Source organism: Pagrus pagrus, assembly GCF_965226575.1.
Source record: "Pagrus pagrus genome assembly, chromosome: 20".
NCBI lineage: Eukaryota > Metazoa > Chordata > Actinopteri > Spariformes > Sparidae > Pagrus > Pagrus pagrus.
In genome coordinates, this window is record NC_140207.1 from 6,528,968 (window position 1) to 6,547,106 (window position 18,139).

Below are 18,139 nucleotides of genomic sequence, written 5' to 3' on the forward strand. Positions count from 1 at the left end.
CTGCTTATTGTTTGTCCAGCAGATTTCTGATGGCATTAAATCAGGGTAAACTGATTTGTTTTGTGAACACGTAGCAGCATGTTTATTATATGTAAAGAGCAGGTCTCTGTGTTGCTGCCATACCTATTTTCCAGTCATGACTGTCAGATTTATGAGTTTCTGTTTTAAGGACAAAAGAAGTAAAGTCTTGTTTTGAACAAACAGTTTGACATTTTGGGAAATGTCACAAAACAAAAGGAAACAGCATGCTCAGTCGGGCGCAGTGACTTCCTGCCTGGACTCACCTTAAAGATGATAAATATGAAAGCACACATGGAAATACGCAGTTTTTTCAGAAAAAAACAACATAATTACCACATGAAAACCCTAAAAATGGAGGAGGAGAGCTGGAATAAGAGCCATGCTAATCCAGCTTGGTTTAAGGATCCTCCTGGCTAATGTCTGGTCACAGGAAAAGGAAGTAGACAAAATCCAATCCAAGGAACAAGAAGAAAAATCCCATATTTGAAAAGAGGGGGACTTAAAAAAATGTGTGTCCATGTGTTTCCCTTTGTTTCCACTATGTGCCAAGCTAAGCTGCAGCCACACAACTGTTAGACATGTGGTATTAAAGGGGCTCTGTCACAATTTGTAGCTATTTATATGTGTAATTCACTTTTTTATTGGCCATATGTGAGCGGATTGTAACGACGTGAAAAATGAGACACTTTTACTTTTATAATTTCCCGTTTTGAAAACAAATCAAATAGAGTCTGGTTTAAAGATGATCAGCTCTGCCCTCCTATAGAGATCCATGTCACCTCTGCTATTTAAATGACTTTATATCATGAGCATGTCTGCAGGGTGCATCTTGTGTGTTTTAACAGTAGTGGTGACGGGATCGAGCTCTGACTGGATGATACATTTTCCCCTGAGCCAAAATGACATCTTCATAACTCTGGGACGACATATCAGGAGTCAGAGTTACTCATATTTTGCCCTACATTTGAAGGCAACACTTCCTTTGACACACAGACAGACAGACAGATTTGGATTCCTAAAAACGAACGGACACTCGGTCCGAGAGTGCGTCTGAGCCTCTTCACCTTTTTCCTTTTTGCCCTTGGTTCTTCTCGCTAATGAAAATCTTAAAATAACCTGCTCGCCGGCTGAAAAAGTGGGTCAGAGCACCAATGCGAAGCCAATTCAATACAAAAGCATCAAGGAGTGCATTATGGGTATTTCCCCCTGTGGTAGAATTGAGGTGGGGGGGCTGCAGTGTGCGTACTGGTGGATGCCTATTCCTGTCCTTTTTGCTGCAGATGGCTCGTGGTGCAGTCCAACAACAGTTTCTTACCTCAGTGTAAACACATGCAGACATTTTGTTCTCCGAGCCGGTGCCAGATCCTCGTGCTTATTAGCTTCATGACACCGCTGGATGACAGCAGGGTTGCTTTAGTGGGTGCTGGTGGTGCGAGGCACTAGAGGACAGTGTTGTATGCAGTTCGCGCTTGTCATGTCCTATTGTTTGTGGCCAGACGCATCATGCAGACACCCCTCAATGCACAGTTTGCCCTTCTGCAGCTGATTAGATTGAATCTGACGGGTTAACAACAAAAAGCTCCCACTGTTATAGTCTTTAAATATGCACACTGAGAATAGGCCGTGGATCGGGAAAAGATAGACATGTTTAAACAAACCTCAGACAGAATTGCTGTGTAAATCTCGCTCTTTTAAAACCCTTCAAGCTGTCCACGCTGACAAATAAATCCAGCCAATGATATAATAGCCGTTAATGAGACTTCTCTTGGCAATTATAAAATAGATTTTTTTAAAAAAGGGGCGAAGATGCTAATCTGAAACCACAGAAGCGCTCCACAATGACAGGCTTCCTGCCAGCGCCGCTCGATCAACAAGTCTTGAGGTATTGCTGCTGCGCTCTCCATCTGGTTGCCACTGATAAGAACTTACTGGGGGCTGCTGGATAATAGTCTCGTAGGCTTAAAAAGCAGGAGGGGGGGGTGGTGGTAGTGAGGGGAAGGTGGGGGTGTAATGTATTCTGGGGGAATCCAGAAAACAGGACCCTATAAACCAGACCCCATCCAGCACATTCGGGCACAGACGGCCCCCTCTCGATGTGGAGGGGTGGGGACGTCATGCTGCCACAGTCATGATTTGCCTGGAGCGTGATTTCATTCCTGGAAGAAACAAGATGGCTGCACTCAGCCACGACATATGAGGTACATCCATGAGCGATGGCGCCGCGTGTTTTACAGTACGATAATCTACCGAAGCTGCGACGGCTGAGCCTCCTCGCTAGAGCTGATGTATTTCTCTGTAGGGCCTCGTCTCTGCGCACTGAGGGGAATATGTAAAGCTGCTACGACCTCTATTTTCAGGGTCAGAAGCACTGGCTGTGTTTTTTGGCTTGTACCCCCCAGGTGTCCTCTGACTGACAGGGGTGCCTCGTGGGAGATGTGAGAGCAGAAAATGATAAATGGTTGTACACTGCAGGCTTGGAAAGAGGTTTGTAATGACCAGCAGCCGTACATTCAATATCGTGCGACATAAAACAAGCGAAAAAATGAAATAAAAACTGTGAAGGCATCCGTCTCCTCCTCAGAAACTACCAAACATGGGTGCTCATGTGACAGCTACGTCCGCGAATGCATCATGCGGACACAGAGGCGATGTGACGTAGAAGGATACGCAAGATGACAGCGTGAAGGAACCCCGACCCCACCCTCAAAATCCCGTTGGTTATCCGTCCAGTGACGCAGGATGAACCCAGACATCTATGGCACAAAAAGAAAAAGAAAAAAAAACATCTAAAGGGGACTGGATCCAGGCACAAGCGCAATATGTTTCACAATATTTCGCCGATAACTGTGGATGATTTTGATTCTGTTCACCGCCAAAACACACGGGAGTGGGCGCCATCTCTTTTCATGAGAAAGGCTTTCTCAGGTGGGATGACTCAGTCACACTTCTCCAGCAGGGTTAATGATAGAGGATAAAAGTGGAAGTAAAGAGGGAGAAAAAAAAAGGGGGAAAGCGGAGGAGTGAAATGACTAAAACGCCACTGGCCATTAACCGCCGATCATAGCTGTCATATTATCTGGAAACACAGATAGATGGGCGGTTCGGCCGCGGGGGAAATGCTCTGACCGTCTGCCGTGATAATAGTCTTGTATTGCCCACTGGAAGCCGGCGCTTGGTGAGAAAGATACACTTTGGAGTACGATGGTGATTGCACGCCACACATTGTCTGTGCAAAATGATGTGACGGCCCTCGTCTCAGCTGGGTGTATTTTTTTGGAAAGGAGGGATTCAGTCCGATTAGGGGAAGCTGGGCTTTTTCTGTGTATTCTCTCCTGCTTGACCTCTATTATGACAACAGATGTTAATTACACAGTGGTGGCTTTTCCCAATGAATCCGTCTGTTGTTTTCACACATTGCAGGTTCCCCTCGCACCTCCCGTCCCTTCTGCAGACCGTGCATTGATATTCTGCGCAGCAAAATGTGCTTTGTGATTTTTTTCCAAGAGGTGGGTTGTGTTTGCTCGCGGCTGTGAATCTCCAGCTGAACTTGGCAGCGCTGTTACCGAAACATGGGAGAGCGTCTGCAGCCATATGGAGCAAAAAGCTGATTCAATTTTATCAGTTTGTTCAATATGTTTGCTCCATCAGGGAACTCCAGCTCTGCGGAAATAAGCTGAGGAAGGCAAAAGTAAACTCAAAGTAATACTCAAGAGAGCGAACTCAAAGTCAAACCTGTTAAAGATGTCATTAAACTAGCAGCAACCTGTTTGAAAATGAAGAACAGCAGAGTAGTTAGCATTAAATCTGATGCATGAATATATATTTGCCCTAGTAGATGAAGTGCCTTTCAGCCATTTAGATTTGTTTTGGTGTGAGCTGCCAGTCGACAGTAGAGATGTCTGCCTTCCACAAACTTCAGAAAAAGTATTTTTTGGGCCCCAGTGCATCACGGTAGCAGTTTAATGTAGGTGCTATTTCTTTCTACCAGACTACAACATATCAGCAGGCAAAAGGAAGCAAGCATCTACACATTAACGAGAGGCTAAACTAACTAACACTACAGCTCAGCCGAAGAGGAAGCCATTAATGTTTTTACATCCCCTGCTGTTATCTTCCTTTTGTGCAGTGTTTCTGTGACAGAAATCTAGTAAAAATAAAGATCTGTGGGATAAACGGAGCCAAAGCACGACAGAACATATCGCTAAACACCAAAGATATCACCGAGATTAAACCAAAACTTCACTGAGTTGTGAAAAACACCTGTTTTACACCCCTGAAAACACGAAAGCTCAGTTTTGTTTTGATGCTGTTGCCTTCGATAAATCAAAGTAAACTTTCAGGACTTCCAGGGATGCACGGATGAAAACACACAGTCACGACGACATATGTAAAAATCTGGGGAGATGAATGAATACTGAAAAGACACTGAGGGCATTTGCATCAGGACGTTATACAACTCGTCTCCCTGTGGGGACGAGGACCGACTGTTTTTGGTGATGAGTCACGGTTGGGGCGAGTCAGCGCCGTGTCATGAACCCTGCTGACTGTACTGAGTGGGTTGTGGGGAGGGAAAAAGTCAAAACAGTTTGTTGTTCCCATTTTGTTTAATGCACCAAGTGACTTACTGAATTGTTTTTCTTGGCTCTGTGACTGTAATGTTGGTCGGTCCAGACTGAAATATCTCAACAGCTACATGATGGATTGCCATGAAATTTAATACGTACATTCATGGTTCCCAGAGGATGAATCCTAGTGACTTTGGTGATTCCCTGACATTTTTTAGCGCCATTATGAGGTTGACGTTTGTGGTTTTGAGTGAAATATCTCCACTCAACACACTGTCGGTTTGTTTTCCCACAATCACCTCTGGTTTGGATGAAATAAATCCACAACTCTCAGCGTAAGATGTGAAAATGCTCTGGCTTTACTTGACCTTTTCACCACTGTGTCCTTCCTCTGCCTCCACAAGCCTTTAGTGTCCCTGCCTGCGGCGTCCTCTCGTCCACAAAGTCATACTCCCTTGTGGTCAAACTGACCGATCTTGGAGACTGTGTTCGGTCAAAGTCGGTCGGTGTGAAGCCGTGGTCACTCTCATGTCAGACTGCCAAATCCAGTAAGAGCTGAGCCCCGTGGCCCATCAAACACCCCCTGTGATCCTCGGTCCCGGTCCAGAGAAACTCTACTGCAAAGTGGCTCCACGGCTAACTGAGCCATGAGCTATTTAGCCAAGGATTGCAAGCAAAGAGCAGCAGTTGTTGGCCATATTTTACAAATAACACCTTTAAAACCTACAACTAATTGACTGAAACCACAAATTAAAATGTTGCCTCCTTTAAACAGGTTAAATCGACAGCTGCTGCTGCAGAGGGCGCGACGAACAAGTGTCTCAAAGAAGCCCCCCCGTGTTAAGATCTGGCAATTATAGACATCTGAACAAGAATTCAATTTTGTATATCAAAGGCTGCTATAAATACACCGTCGTTCACGTGACTCCAACATCACACAACCTGCGACAAATTCATTAGCATCACATGCGAGCCAGTGTCGTGAGCACCTCCTCTGTTTTCAGTCAGATTAGCCGTGTGTCGAGTTGTTTTTCCTCCCCGTCGCATTTAACTGAACAAATTTATGCAAACAATTCTGCTTTTTCTGCCCAATTTCACCTCGAGGCACTTTTGTCTTCGCACAGCTTAAATAATCAGCGAACGAGGTGAAATGCTTTAGACGGCGTTGTCCTCTGTACAAACGAGAGAGGAAAGGAAAATTGGATGAGAATACAAATGAACTCTCAGGATCCCAGAACGTTTCTATAAACGTTTTAATGTACAAAGTCGTCGATCAGCTGAAAATGAAGCTTCGTGCATGTATACGGTCGCACCGATGAAATCCTAATGATCCTTCGATCAACTGCACAATCCCGATACTCATTTAAGTGGCTCATGATATGCTATATATACCACAGCTGGGGAAGTCACGGCCCAGTGGTTCGCCACAATGGCAGCCAGTCATTGACGGGGGCCTGTCAGGCATTCACACCACGTACCTACGGCCACAATGGCCTCATCAGTAGCCTTATTCAATCAGTCTTCACAGACGGAGTCGACTCGGGTGCTGCAGACCCAGCCAGCCGTCCACTGATCTGCATCACAGAGGAATCAACAATCAGAGCGTCGCCTCCTTAAATCTCCTTGAAGTGATCTCTGATTTCGCCTGATTGTGTCCGACACCGTGCCGTTATTTCACTCTGCGCTTCGGAGTATGACCGTGTAATTAGTACAAGGGGACAATGGCGCGCTGTTATATACTGTTTGTATGGATTGTTTTAGCAGTAGTGTACACAGGAAGGTGTTTAAGTCAACAACATTCAGCTCGTGTAGGTCAGCAACACAACATACTGCTCTATAAAGGCAAACTGTAGTCACTGTGCTGATGATCTAACTGAGAATGATGGCTTCAAAGCTTCACGGCACTCTGCTTTCACATTACCATGAAAAGATATATAGTGCAAAGTGCAGCAGCTACGATCTTCTTCTTTCTGAGAAAATCTGTAATAATTGCATTTCGTATTGAATTATGTTGCATTTAACTGTTTTATTGTTGCGTGTTTTAAAGGTTGAAATAGACGAGTGAATAAGAATGTATCCACCAATCTTCAAGTATTGTTTTGTGAGCTTTAACAATAAATATAATCCAACCTGTGTCATAATAAAAATAAATAACCATCAAATCTAGGTTTATAAACATTAAAATTGTCGTAATACTTGCTGTATATATTACAAGTTGAAGGGAGAGTAAACTAATATCTGTGTACTCTTCTGTCCTGGTGTTAGCGATATCCAAACTGTTGTGACCATCTAGATCGGGTTAACTGATAATAGCATCCACAGAGTTCGCAGTGGAGAGTACATAGACTCCCTTTGGATTGTCCTGGCGTTAGCTTAGCACGATTAACAGACACTGAAGCTACGTTCAATGCCAGGATGGCCAACTGTCACAGATTACAAGGCAGAGCGCGGGAACGACCCTTACAGCCGCGGTTTTCTGTTGAAATTTGGATTTTCTGCAAATGTCACATCGTCTTTTCCTTTAGAGCAACACTTAAATATTGTGTCTCAAGATAAAATAAACATTTAAAAGTAAAAAAAACACAGATATGTTGAAACTTTACGTACTTTAAGTTTCCTTTATGTTGTGGGAAATGCTGTGTTTATGGTCTGGTTAAGTTTAGGAACAAAACAACAGGAAAAGATTCAAACGTACAAATTTAAAGTATCAGTGGTTTGCAGAAACAGTCTGAATACATATATTAATCAGGCGTGCCTCAGAAACAAACCCTGGAGAAATAAAACACAGATCCAACCTCAGTGAAGTCATTCAGGCTGGTATTAACCTTGTAATGGCGGTGCGGGACAGCTCAGGGCCCCGGTCGGCTGGGTGTTGATGTCAGGAGCGATACGAGCCTGATATCGATTCCCACATGTGCACACACACAATGAGGGAGCGTCTGTGTTAATCAATGTCCTTATCAATCAGCCCTCATGAACTGCTGCTTGCCCTTCAAACCAGCGTGTCACCACCGCTGCAGCAGATCTGCAGTTTGAGCTCATGTAAATATTTATCGCCTGCTGTGTTCATCTCACTTCTTACGTTTTCTGTGAATTTACAGGTATTGATTAAAAAAAAAAAAAAAAGCGATTAGCTCTTGTGTAACACAGTTATATAACCCAGCGTTAATCTTTTTCTGTCTGAAGCCAAGAAAATTCACTTTTCCTGACACGTTTATGACACAACGCGTAATAACAGTACAGTCAGAGTTCAGTGAGTGGGCTACAAGAGACAAAGCTAAGTGTCTTGCTTGTCATTTCAGTGCCACTTAGTTTTCAACAACATAATTGTTCTCAACCCCCCGAACACGGCGCTGAAGCCTGAACTCATTCCCCACATTACCTGTCAGCACAGTAGAGGTCTGAAAACATGTGTGAACGCAGCTACTTTAATTTCAGGTAAGACACTTTTTGTTCCTTAAATGTTTACGACACTAATATTTAAGTATCAGGCTTCGTTGTTGTGTTTTAATGTCTTCAGGTAGCTTTGGATGATTCGCTAACGGATGATAAAGTGCAAAACGACGCAGCTCCGATGGATCTGTTGAAGAGAGCGATGGAAATCAGATTGTAGAAGCTTGTGTTTGTGTATGTTTGAGGCAACAAAGCTTTTTTGTGTGTGTTTGTTTGAGGTTTAGCAAATATAATTTCCTCTGTCTCAAATACTTCCTTTAAAAAGGATCTTAATTTCCTGAAAATTCAGTTTCTGACGCTGTCACAACCTGCTTTAACTGAGAAACTACAGTAGAAGGACATGATGTTCCCTAAAGTATGTGAGCAGGATTATTTAATCATGTGTTTCATAAGATGAGATATCTCACGGGGCACAACGTCACTCAGAGAGGATGATTCTTCACGGTGCTGAGACTCGCGGCTGATCGGTGGGTGAGAAGCAGAGCAGTATGTAGGTTACCTGTCAGGAAATTAAGCCTATTAACTGCTTATGTAACACGTCACACATTCGGCTGCATGTCGCACGTCGGTTATCATCCAATATTTCATACAGTACGTGGCAAAAGACGAGCAAACTTCTGGAAAGACTATGTAAAAGACGCTGCACAACCCTGAGATTAAGGTTTATTTATAACTGTTTCTGTTTCCATGTTGGAAAGAACGATTTTAGTAGAGCGATGATCAAAGTAGTGACTTTTATATGCCAATTTGAACCCCTACCACTCATTTCCAGGTGTGCTGTTGCCCCTCAGGACAGAGTTACGAGGGGTAGTGGTTGAAATCTCCCTCTATAAAATGGGACGAGTCTTCGAGACACTCAAACATCATCAGTCAATGTCAACGGCTTTTACGTAAACAGTCCCGTTGGACATCTTCTGACTTCATCAGAATACCATTTGCCATTTATCTGATAGAGTCAGAAAAACATGGCCGCTTGAAATTCCTACCCGAAGTCATCGGGCCGATGGGTGTTTTATCTTTTCTACAATCTATGCAGGAAGCAATTAATTGTACCTCTCTCTCTGGAGTAGCTCACAAACAAGAGTATGGCTGTGCTAGTTGCAATCCTTTAAGCTACAGTTAATGCTAGCACCAGTATGCTAGCATGCTCATAACCTAATGCTACCTGTTTTTCAGCAGGTAAATCTGAGCTTTTGATGGCGATTGAAAAGGTTCAGTAAGGTATCACAATCTGATGATCACACTTCATCCAAAGGGCAACGTCAATTTGTGCTGTCGGGTCGTTTTATTTAATACTTCAAATTTCAAGTTGTTGGTCACGCTGGAGATAAAGTCAAGGGGATCATGAGAATAATAATAATGATGATGCTAAATGGAAAAGTCAGAGGATCACTGTAATCATTAGGGTTCATCCTCTGGGCATCAGGAATATCTGTACCAAATGTTAATGGCGATCGATCCAGTAGCTGTAATTTCGATGAAAATCCACAAAGGTCAACCTGATGGTGGCGCTAGAGTAAAAGTCAGGGGATCATCAAAGTCTTAAAAAGTCATCCTCTGAGAACCATGAATATGTTTCATCGACATATTTCTGCCTGGACGAAAACAATGACAACCACTTATTCACTGTCAGATGTCAAAAAAAGGACTAAAACCCATAATTTATCTTATTATTATTCAGTTTTAGAAAACCAGGGAGCTGCGTCCAGTCTGCACACTGAGCTGGACCTTTGCCCGCTCTAATCATATGGCTATTATGACCATCAGTGCGTCTCCATCCCTTGGTCTTGGTTCAGCTTCCAGGAGTCATTTGTAAAGCAGCGGAGCAGGAAATGAGGGCGCCTTGCTGCTGCATCCAAAGCCTGGAGGATGTGCTGAAGGGGTCCCTCCCGGACGGAGGGCGAGGGGGGTCATCAATAAAAGGTCTGAGATGAGGACTGAGATGAGATTCGCAGTGCGTTTGTAACGGACAGAGACATCACTCGCCACCAGATTTATTATCGTCCCCAAAGCAGAGAGATTGATGAGGTTTTATGGACCCGGACCTGTTGTAGTTCTTCTTATAAAAATGAAAAATTAGATCCTCTCATCAGCCATTTGATTCTCAACCTTCTTTTAAATCTCCCTCTTCTTTCCAGTGAAAATTAAAAACAAGTTGGACGCTATCTATCAGATTTTCGACATGTTATGGTCTTGTTAAGATATAAAAATCGAACAATGCAGTGTGAGTATAGGTTGAGATAGCGGTTTGTTTCAATACGTCGATACCTGTATTCTTATGCTCATAAACCTTTTGAGTTTTGAGTCCTTTGTTTGCACCTCACTCCTAAAAAAAAGTAGAAATACAATGAAATAATTGGCTGTTAGTCCTCCAGTCAGGGGTAAAAAGCCAAAAAGCACAGCAGTTAGGAGCAACCGAAGCCAAATATGTGTCATTCTGAGCAACTGCCATCAATATTTCAGCCATGCAAGGTCTCCAGAGGAGTTCAACCTGCTATTACATGCTTCCTTGCAAATTGGGGTCATGTTACATGGCACAGGAACAACATAGACAGGAGAGGTCACTTCAACTTACTGACCAACTGGACTTTCCTCCGACTGGAAGGGACTGAGCCTTCACCTCTGATAAACATGACTGAGTATCTTTTCACTTATTATTCTAGAGAATAACACCGAGTACAATGATGTAAATGGTTTTATACGACTCGATTTTTCAGAATTAAAATGTTGAGATAAAGTTGGAGCAACAACAATTAGGTGAATACACAGATCTAATAGTTTTATGCTGATTTGTTAAAGAACAAGACTGTTCAGTGAGGATTTTTTTCCTCTCTGTGAGGCAGAAATGCCTCCGAGTGTGCAGGGGAAAACAATCACTGTGCCATCTGTTCGTCTCTATGATAAATTAACAGCTTCAATGCTTGAGCAATTATTCTGACAGTTTGAGCAAAATCAATAGTTTGCAGAAAGAGTCATAGCTGCATGAAATCTCACTCTCCCACCACATGAAGACAACGTTAATGGACGTAACTGGGCAAAGTTTCAAAGTTTTATTTGCATTGTCATGTTTTATCTTTAATGTAGACAAAGGACACAAGTGCAAGACAAGTAATCAACAGACTTTGCGCATCATTAGCATTACTAGCCACAACGATTCTCAAAATTAAGACCTCCTCTAAACGTGCAAAACTATCAAGTCTGGAGCTATCAGCTGGTGTGTTAGCATTTTAACATTTAGCTTGGAAACAAGTGTGGAAAAATGCTAATGGTTTGAGACCATAAAGCTCTTGAGTAGTCAGAAGCAATTGTGGAAATAATGCTAGTGTTTTAGCTTGCTAACAGCTCGTGTGTTATCAAGCTAAACAGGTGTGGAAATATAAAAATACCAGGTGAGTGTTTAGCTTGCTAAAAGCTCATGTGTAGCTAAACAGGTAGGCTAGCCTAAGGAAATAGTCATTCAATTTGCTAAAATGTGATTTGTTAGCTAGCTACTCAGGTGGGAAAATTATGCTAGTCAGTTGGTGAGTGTTTAGCTTACTAATAGCTCATGTGTTGCTACTCAGGTGGGAAAATTATGCGAGTGTTTAGCTTGCGAAAAGGGTGTGCAAATAGTAGTTTAGTTTGCTAAGAGCTTAGCAACCTTAGCAAGTGTGTAGCAAGCTGAGTAAGTGTGGCAATATTGCTAATGGTTTAAGAGCATTAGGTTGTTAACAGCTTGTGCGTTAGCAAGCTGAACAATTAGAGAAACAACGCTGATGGTTTGAGAGCATTAAGATTGCTAATAGCTCTTGTGTAGCTAAACAGGTGGGGAAATAGTGGTTCAGTTTGCTAACAGCTTGTGTGTTAGCAAGTTAAACAAGTGCTGAATTAATGCTGATGTGAGAGTATTAAGCTTGCTAACAGTTCTTGTCAAAATGTGAATTGTGGTTAGCCAGGTAAGCTAAACAGCTAAGGAAAATGTGGCTAAGTTGGGAAGCTAAATAAGCTCAGCAGGGCACATCCTGTTGAACAGTTAGGCCTAGATCCCTAGAAAGGGTCTCCTTGATGTGAAAATGCTACATTTAACAAACCGAATTCATCTGAACCGAGCTGCAGGTATCATCAGTCTCTGACCTGAACTCTCAGTCCACCTCTGGCTCGGCCCCACGGCGGCTCTTTCCCCAGCCGTGCCTTGTGTAATGGGACACTGCTCAGCGATGCTGAGAGCACTCCAGTGCAGTCATGGCCTGTTACACCTGACTCGCTCCTCGCTGCCGTCCACGCGCTCGCCTGTTGTTAGCGTGTCTTCTTCTGCAGGCTAATTTATGACACTTATCAGACTCATCGGCTGCTGGCCACTGGATGCTACAAACTAATTACTTAAACTAATTACGACAAGCTTAATAACTTTGGTATGCTGTGCAATATCCTTGATGTATAATATATGGCAGAGGAGGTTGGGGCTCACAGGAACTACAACCCTGCTCTTGGTTGCTAATGCTATCATCTACAACTGAAACTCAAGCATGTAAATACACTTTTAAAAAAAGTAAGTATTTTTATTTCACTAAATATTCTTCTCATTTTGCTCGGCTGACCTAAAAAATGTGTGTGCATCCGCTTCTTTGGTTAAACAGTAACTATGGCTGCCTCATTTGACTTCTCATTTGCAAAGCTCTGGGAGTGGCTGAGCACATTTTTGTTGATGCTGTGTGTGTGTGTGTGTTTATACCTGTACATACATTGTGTGTTTCTTTGCATGTCTGTATGAGTCTAAATCTATGCTTCACCCATCACATTTATGCGGTCCTGTCGGCTTTGTTCCCTCTCACCATCTTCATCTTCATCTTCATCAATCAAAGGTCAGTAAACGTGGATATTTAAATATTTGTTAATCATCGCAATGATTTGTAAAGAGTGTGTGACGAGGTTATGGTGCTATTTGTTTGCTGAGCAGTAGTAGAGATTTGAAAGAAGTCAGTGTTTCATGAACAAACTGTATTTATACTTTAATTACTATTTGCAACACAGGATTGTTCTTCATGATGTAAACTTGAGGATCTTTAAACCATTTGCATCTCAAAACTTGTGTGCTCTCAGTGAAAGTATTGTACTTATTGACTCCGGTCTTTCTCCCAGCGAGACGGATTATCATGGCTTGTAGACAAGCAGTCATCTCGTGCCAAGGTTAAGCCGAAACTTTAACCCACTCATCAGCGTCACAGATTAGTCCATGCCGGTGTCCACTTGAGCCAAAAGGATCTTCTGTTTCCCTCTAAGTGCTTCGAGTGTCCAGACCTCTGCCCTCGCGTCAAAGAGTAGATTTCCACTGAAGACCTTTTGACTGTAATTTATCTTTTGGTTTGACATCATAAAAATCTGTATTCTCTCTTTTAAAACCACCGTAGTGCGTCTGTCCGTACAGTAAACACGCTCGGTTATACATGTGCGCTTCATTATTTGTGCGCTTGTACACAGACTGTGGTTAATGCCACATCCCCTAGACAACTAACCGAGAGTGACAGCTAGCCGGCGCCCCAGGGCACACAGGGTTAGGTAACCCCATGCAAACAGACACACACACAGACACACAGCCGCACACACACTGTCTCCTTTAAGGGGTTATTTCCCTGCAGCCTGTGCTCCTGTTGGAGGTGTCCAGTGTGTGTCCTTTGGTTTCGCTCTCCTGTCTCATGTGTCACAGCATGTTGTCACATATAGAGGCAGCGATGTATTATTGAGGACGACTGCAGGTTACTTAGACACTGTACATTAGGCTAACACAGGTGCAATTACCTACATGAGGATGCATGTATGGGAGTCTAATTGCTCTGCATACGCGATGACTGATAATATCTTTGTTTGCCAGTTTTTATCTCACTCTGGACTGATTTCTTCTCAGTCAAACTGATTTAAAATCATCATGATAATCATAACTTAAGATAAAATAACTGCTGGGACGAGACTGTAAGGTGGCACGCTTGGAGCTAATCTTCCGCGAACATGAATAAAGTGGTAATAAAAAAGAGGAGTGGTGCCTGAACAGCACTGTGCGCTTAGCGCCTCTAACCAGCTTTTCCTATTGTGTATGAATGGGCATCTATATAGGGAAAGGCTCACGCTGCAACGGTGCCTAATTCCTGCTAATCCTGCCGTATCTTCTACCACTTAGAGATGGTTTCCAATGGCAGCAGAGGAATTGCTAGTGAGATTAGCTCCTGTTAGCTCCTCCTGCTGCGTGGTTCACACTCACAGCCAAGCCGAGGCCAGGCCGGCCCTACCACACTGCTCTCACGCTCACCTTTTGCACAGAAATGGATTAATTACTTTTCGCAAACATGTTCCAAGTCTTATTTAGAGAGCAATGTAAGTTTGTTTTGTTTAATATTTTATTATGCTTTTATGTTGGTTTTCTGTTTCCAATGCAAATCGTGAGGCTTTATGAAAAGTGTGTTTAGAGGTGGTTGTGCAGGATTCAGCATTGTTTCGTCTCACATGATCATTTGGTTATCTGATTAACTTTCCTCTGCACATTTACATGCAAACATACAACCTTGTTGTTTCTTTGTTTGTACTGTTGCATTGCAGTGTTTCCTCTCTAATTGTTTCATGACCTGGGAAGGTTTATTCTTGGTATTTGTTCCATGCTAATCTCTGTTGGTCACAGTGTTACTTGATCATGATTAAAGGGCTGCTACGTAGTCCTATAGTTTTTTGCTTTGTTTTGTTATTTGGGTCATTCAGTTTACCATTTAATCTCGCTGTGGTGGAAATGTTCTCACTGTGGTCGTCCACCACTCCTGAATGATCGTAGAGGAAACACTTCATTGTGACTTCGGACAGAAAAACGAATTACATTTGCAGACGTCTGCTGTTTACTTTGAAACTTTTCTCTGCTTTGTCTGACTCACACTCACTGACACTGACTCACACGTCCCTTTGAGAGTTCAGAGACAAGAAACAAATCAAGAGGTGAAGCAAAAAACACCTCAGTCCTGCAACTGACTTTTACAAGTTGCTGTTTTTTTTTTAAAGTTATCACAGAACACAGTTTTAAAAGTTTCTAAAGGCTTAAATAACACATTGAGATTCATTTTTAACAGCTGCCGCATGAAGGGTTGTTACATTTAGTCTCAATATCCACATGAATATTTGTGTATCAGTGTTTGTTTTGCTTTTAAAAACCTCCCAAAAATACAACGCTGTGAGTCAGTAATCCAGCATTGTAACAGTGTAATCCTGTATGATCATTTATCTGCATCGAGCATGTAGCTAAATCGTGTTAAATGCAGTCCGACTGGAATCCCAGAAATAATTGCATTCCCAGTCATTTGGGACACGAACGAGTCTCTTCACATAAAGACGTTGCTGAGAGTTTTGACTTACAGTGCGACATGATACTCTGACAGTAACTTATCACACTTCAAAAGTCTGTTTCCACGAACAAAGATCCAACTGATACAGCTACAAGGCTGTGAAGTGTAAAAGAAGGTGAACACGTTTACTGCCTGTATTTCTGAGTTTTACAGCTTATTTACTCTCATGTTTGTTGGTATATGTTTGCTTTTACTATAGGAGAGTGTTACTAAAGTGTTAAAGCCCCAAACGCCCAAAGTTAACCCCCAGCTGCCCGGCTACCACTGGATTATCCTCTTGTTAAACTCTTGATGTGCTTCCAGTTTAAATCCCAAACAAACCAGCATGAAAACGAGACAAGCCACTCATCTGGTTACACTTCTGTATAGTGAAACTATTACTTGGCAGGTGATACCACCTCTTTTGTTTTGTTAGTATGTACTCGTGCACTTGGGCTTTAAGACTCCTTCAGCCGAGCTCTTGACTAATATGTTTACTAAGTTCTCAGATGGATTAATATCAGTATAAGCACATCAGCCTGCCGTGCCGACTGCAGTTCGTATTGTTCTCCCTCAGCTGCCACTTTCTTCTTCTTCTTCTCTAACGGGACCAATGTTCTCTTCTTTCACAGGAGATCTCTCCTGAAGATGTTTCCACAATCAGGGAAATCGATTGTCTTCGACAACTTTCCAGATCCCACCGACACCTGGGAAATCATCGAGACGATCGGGAAAGGGACGTACGGAAAAGTCTACAAGGTGCTCAACAAGATCGATGGGAGTAAAGCAGCTGTGAAGATACTCGATCCCATCCATGTGAGTTTCTGTTTAAATGACTCGATACAGAAGTTGATGCTCGTTTCATTTAGGCACAGATCTCACGTTATATACTACTTCTACGACTATTAGCGTTATATAAAGTTGGATAATGACTGAACTCGGTGCCATACATGTGGTGTAGTCTGTGCTTGTTAAGGCAGCTATAAGCTTGTGATGCGTTTTACCATTTTGTCTCTTTGCATCCATCCTGCTTTTAGTTCATTTTTCTATTTGCTTCCAGTTGTTCAGGCAGTAAATTTCTACTTATTATCCTCTCAGTCATATCGAGCTGCAGTCCACAACCCTGATGTGATAAAAATCAGCACTCCCAATGTGTCAGATACTGCAGCCTGGCCCTACCCTTCTCGGTTTGATGCAGTTGTTACCCCTCTAGGCTCACTTCTTGAAGCGACCTCTAGTCAGATGTTTGAGGGGCAGGGGTGAAAAAAATACACATTTATAGTTAGGAGAAGGCCCTTTATCATGTTTTATCTTCCATAGGGGCCTCCGAGAGGGCACTTTCACAGCGTTTTCTTGAGCATGGAAAAAAAGTTTTAATCTAGGGGTGGTTGAGGTTGATGATAGTCATCGTCCCTGCAGAGACTTGGGGATTGCGTCTTGAGTTTGACCAAGCATCAAGATTGATTCTTGCTTTTTAAGTTATGTTACGTAAGTCAGTCAATGTACGTAAATGACAAAACTTGTGTAACATAAAGTACGTACTTACAGAAGTTACATCTCTCAACGTTAATTTAATCTAAAGTATTTTCTCCTCAACTTAACTAAGTTGTTTTGGTGCCTAAACCTAACAAACCCACAACCGTGCCGACTGTCTTTTCCAATCACAAATCACGTTTACTCAACTTTGCATGTTCACTGAGAGAAAGAAACACACTTATAAACAATTGAAAGGTCCGACCTATAAAGCTCAACATTCCTGCAACATTACAACGGTTAGACCTTCAAGAGAGGATGCAGCCCTTTCACACAGAGGAGTTTAATAGGTGGGGAAGGTGTGAAAAGTCCTGGAAAGTGTGTTGACAGATCTCTGGAAGAGCTGATACAACATCAGCAGAGCGGTTGACTCACTGGAAAGATAAACTCCACGCTGCACAGGACGTTTAGGACGTTGCTGATGGTTTCTGTCTACAACCATCAGTAAATTATTTCTGCAAATTGCTTCTGACGAATTGTTCATCATCTGTGGGATGTATCATGGCAGCACTCTCATCGTTTCGTGGCTCTTTTGCTTGCGCAGCGTTTAAACATTGAGCCAAAACCACATTTGGCCTAAAGCAAGAACATTTTGACACAGAGCAGAGATGCATGATGTTTCTCTGGCAGCGTGGGACTGATCCTTGATCCATCCTATAAAGCAGAGATGGTTTTTCTACAGTAAAGCAAAATTTACCAAGCACAGACCATTACTGGGCAAAGAGCGGTGACCAACATCTTACTTCTGCAAAGATCACTGTTTCTGAAGAACAATTACAGACAGGAATCATCATTAATCTCATATTACGGTGTCCTTGTTTCCTGTAAAATGATAACACCTCCTCTGTTGTCTATTTATGAAGGTACACTGAACTGTATGGCTTATTTAGCAGCTCTAATGAGCAGCCATTTTCATCTATTAAATCCAGCCTTCATGCTAATAAAAAGTCTCATTAGTCTTTGGTGAATTTGTTGCTGTTTCTCATTATTGAGAAATGATTATCTACAGACCACTAGTCTGTGAGGACCATCATTTTAATCACCGGGTTGATTATTTCATGTATAGGCTGGTACGACTATATTGAAAAGTCCCCTGAGATTTTGTTTTTTGCAGCAGCTGTTGAATATGCAGCAGAGAAGTGGTCCTCAACGTGGGGTCAGAGCCCTATGAAGGGGTTGCAAGATAGTTCGGAGGGGTCATGAGAGACTCAACGCCATATTTCTTTCTCAGAA

At 42.6% G+C, this 18,139-nt stretch overlaps 1 protein-coding gene across 4 annotated transcripts in view; it reads left to right on the forward strand.

Annotated features, from left to right (window-relative positions):
• The first annotated feature begins 7,934 nt into the window (after positions 1-7,934).
• Positions 7,935-18,139, forward strand: part of myo3a (myosin IIIA) — a 60,185-nt gene continuing 49,980 nt past the window's right edge. For 3 of the 4 annotated variants that reach the window (XM_084340573.1, XM_084340574.1, XM_084340575.1), the window contains exons 1-2: positions 7,935-8,024; positions 16,006-16,189. In XM_084340573.1, coding sequence (XP_084196699.1) covers positions 7,996-8,024; positions 16,006-16,189 — 213 coding nt within the window. In that variant the 5' untranslated portion in view covers positions 7,935-7,995. Of the gene's footprint in view, positions 8,025-12,412; positions 12,568-16,005; positions 16,190-18,139 lie in introns of those variants that run through there. The other variant, XM_084340576.1, reaches the window with a different exon arrangement.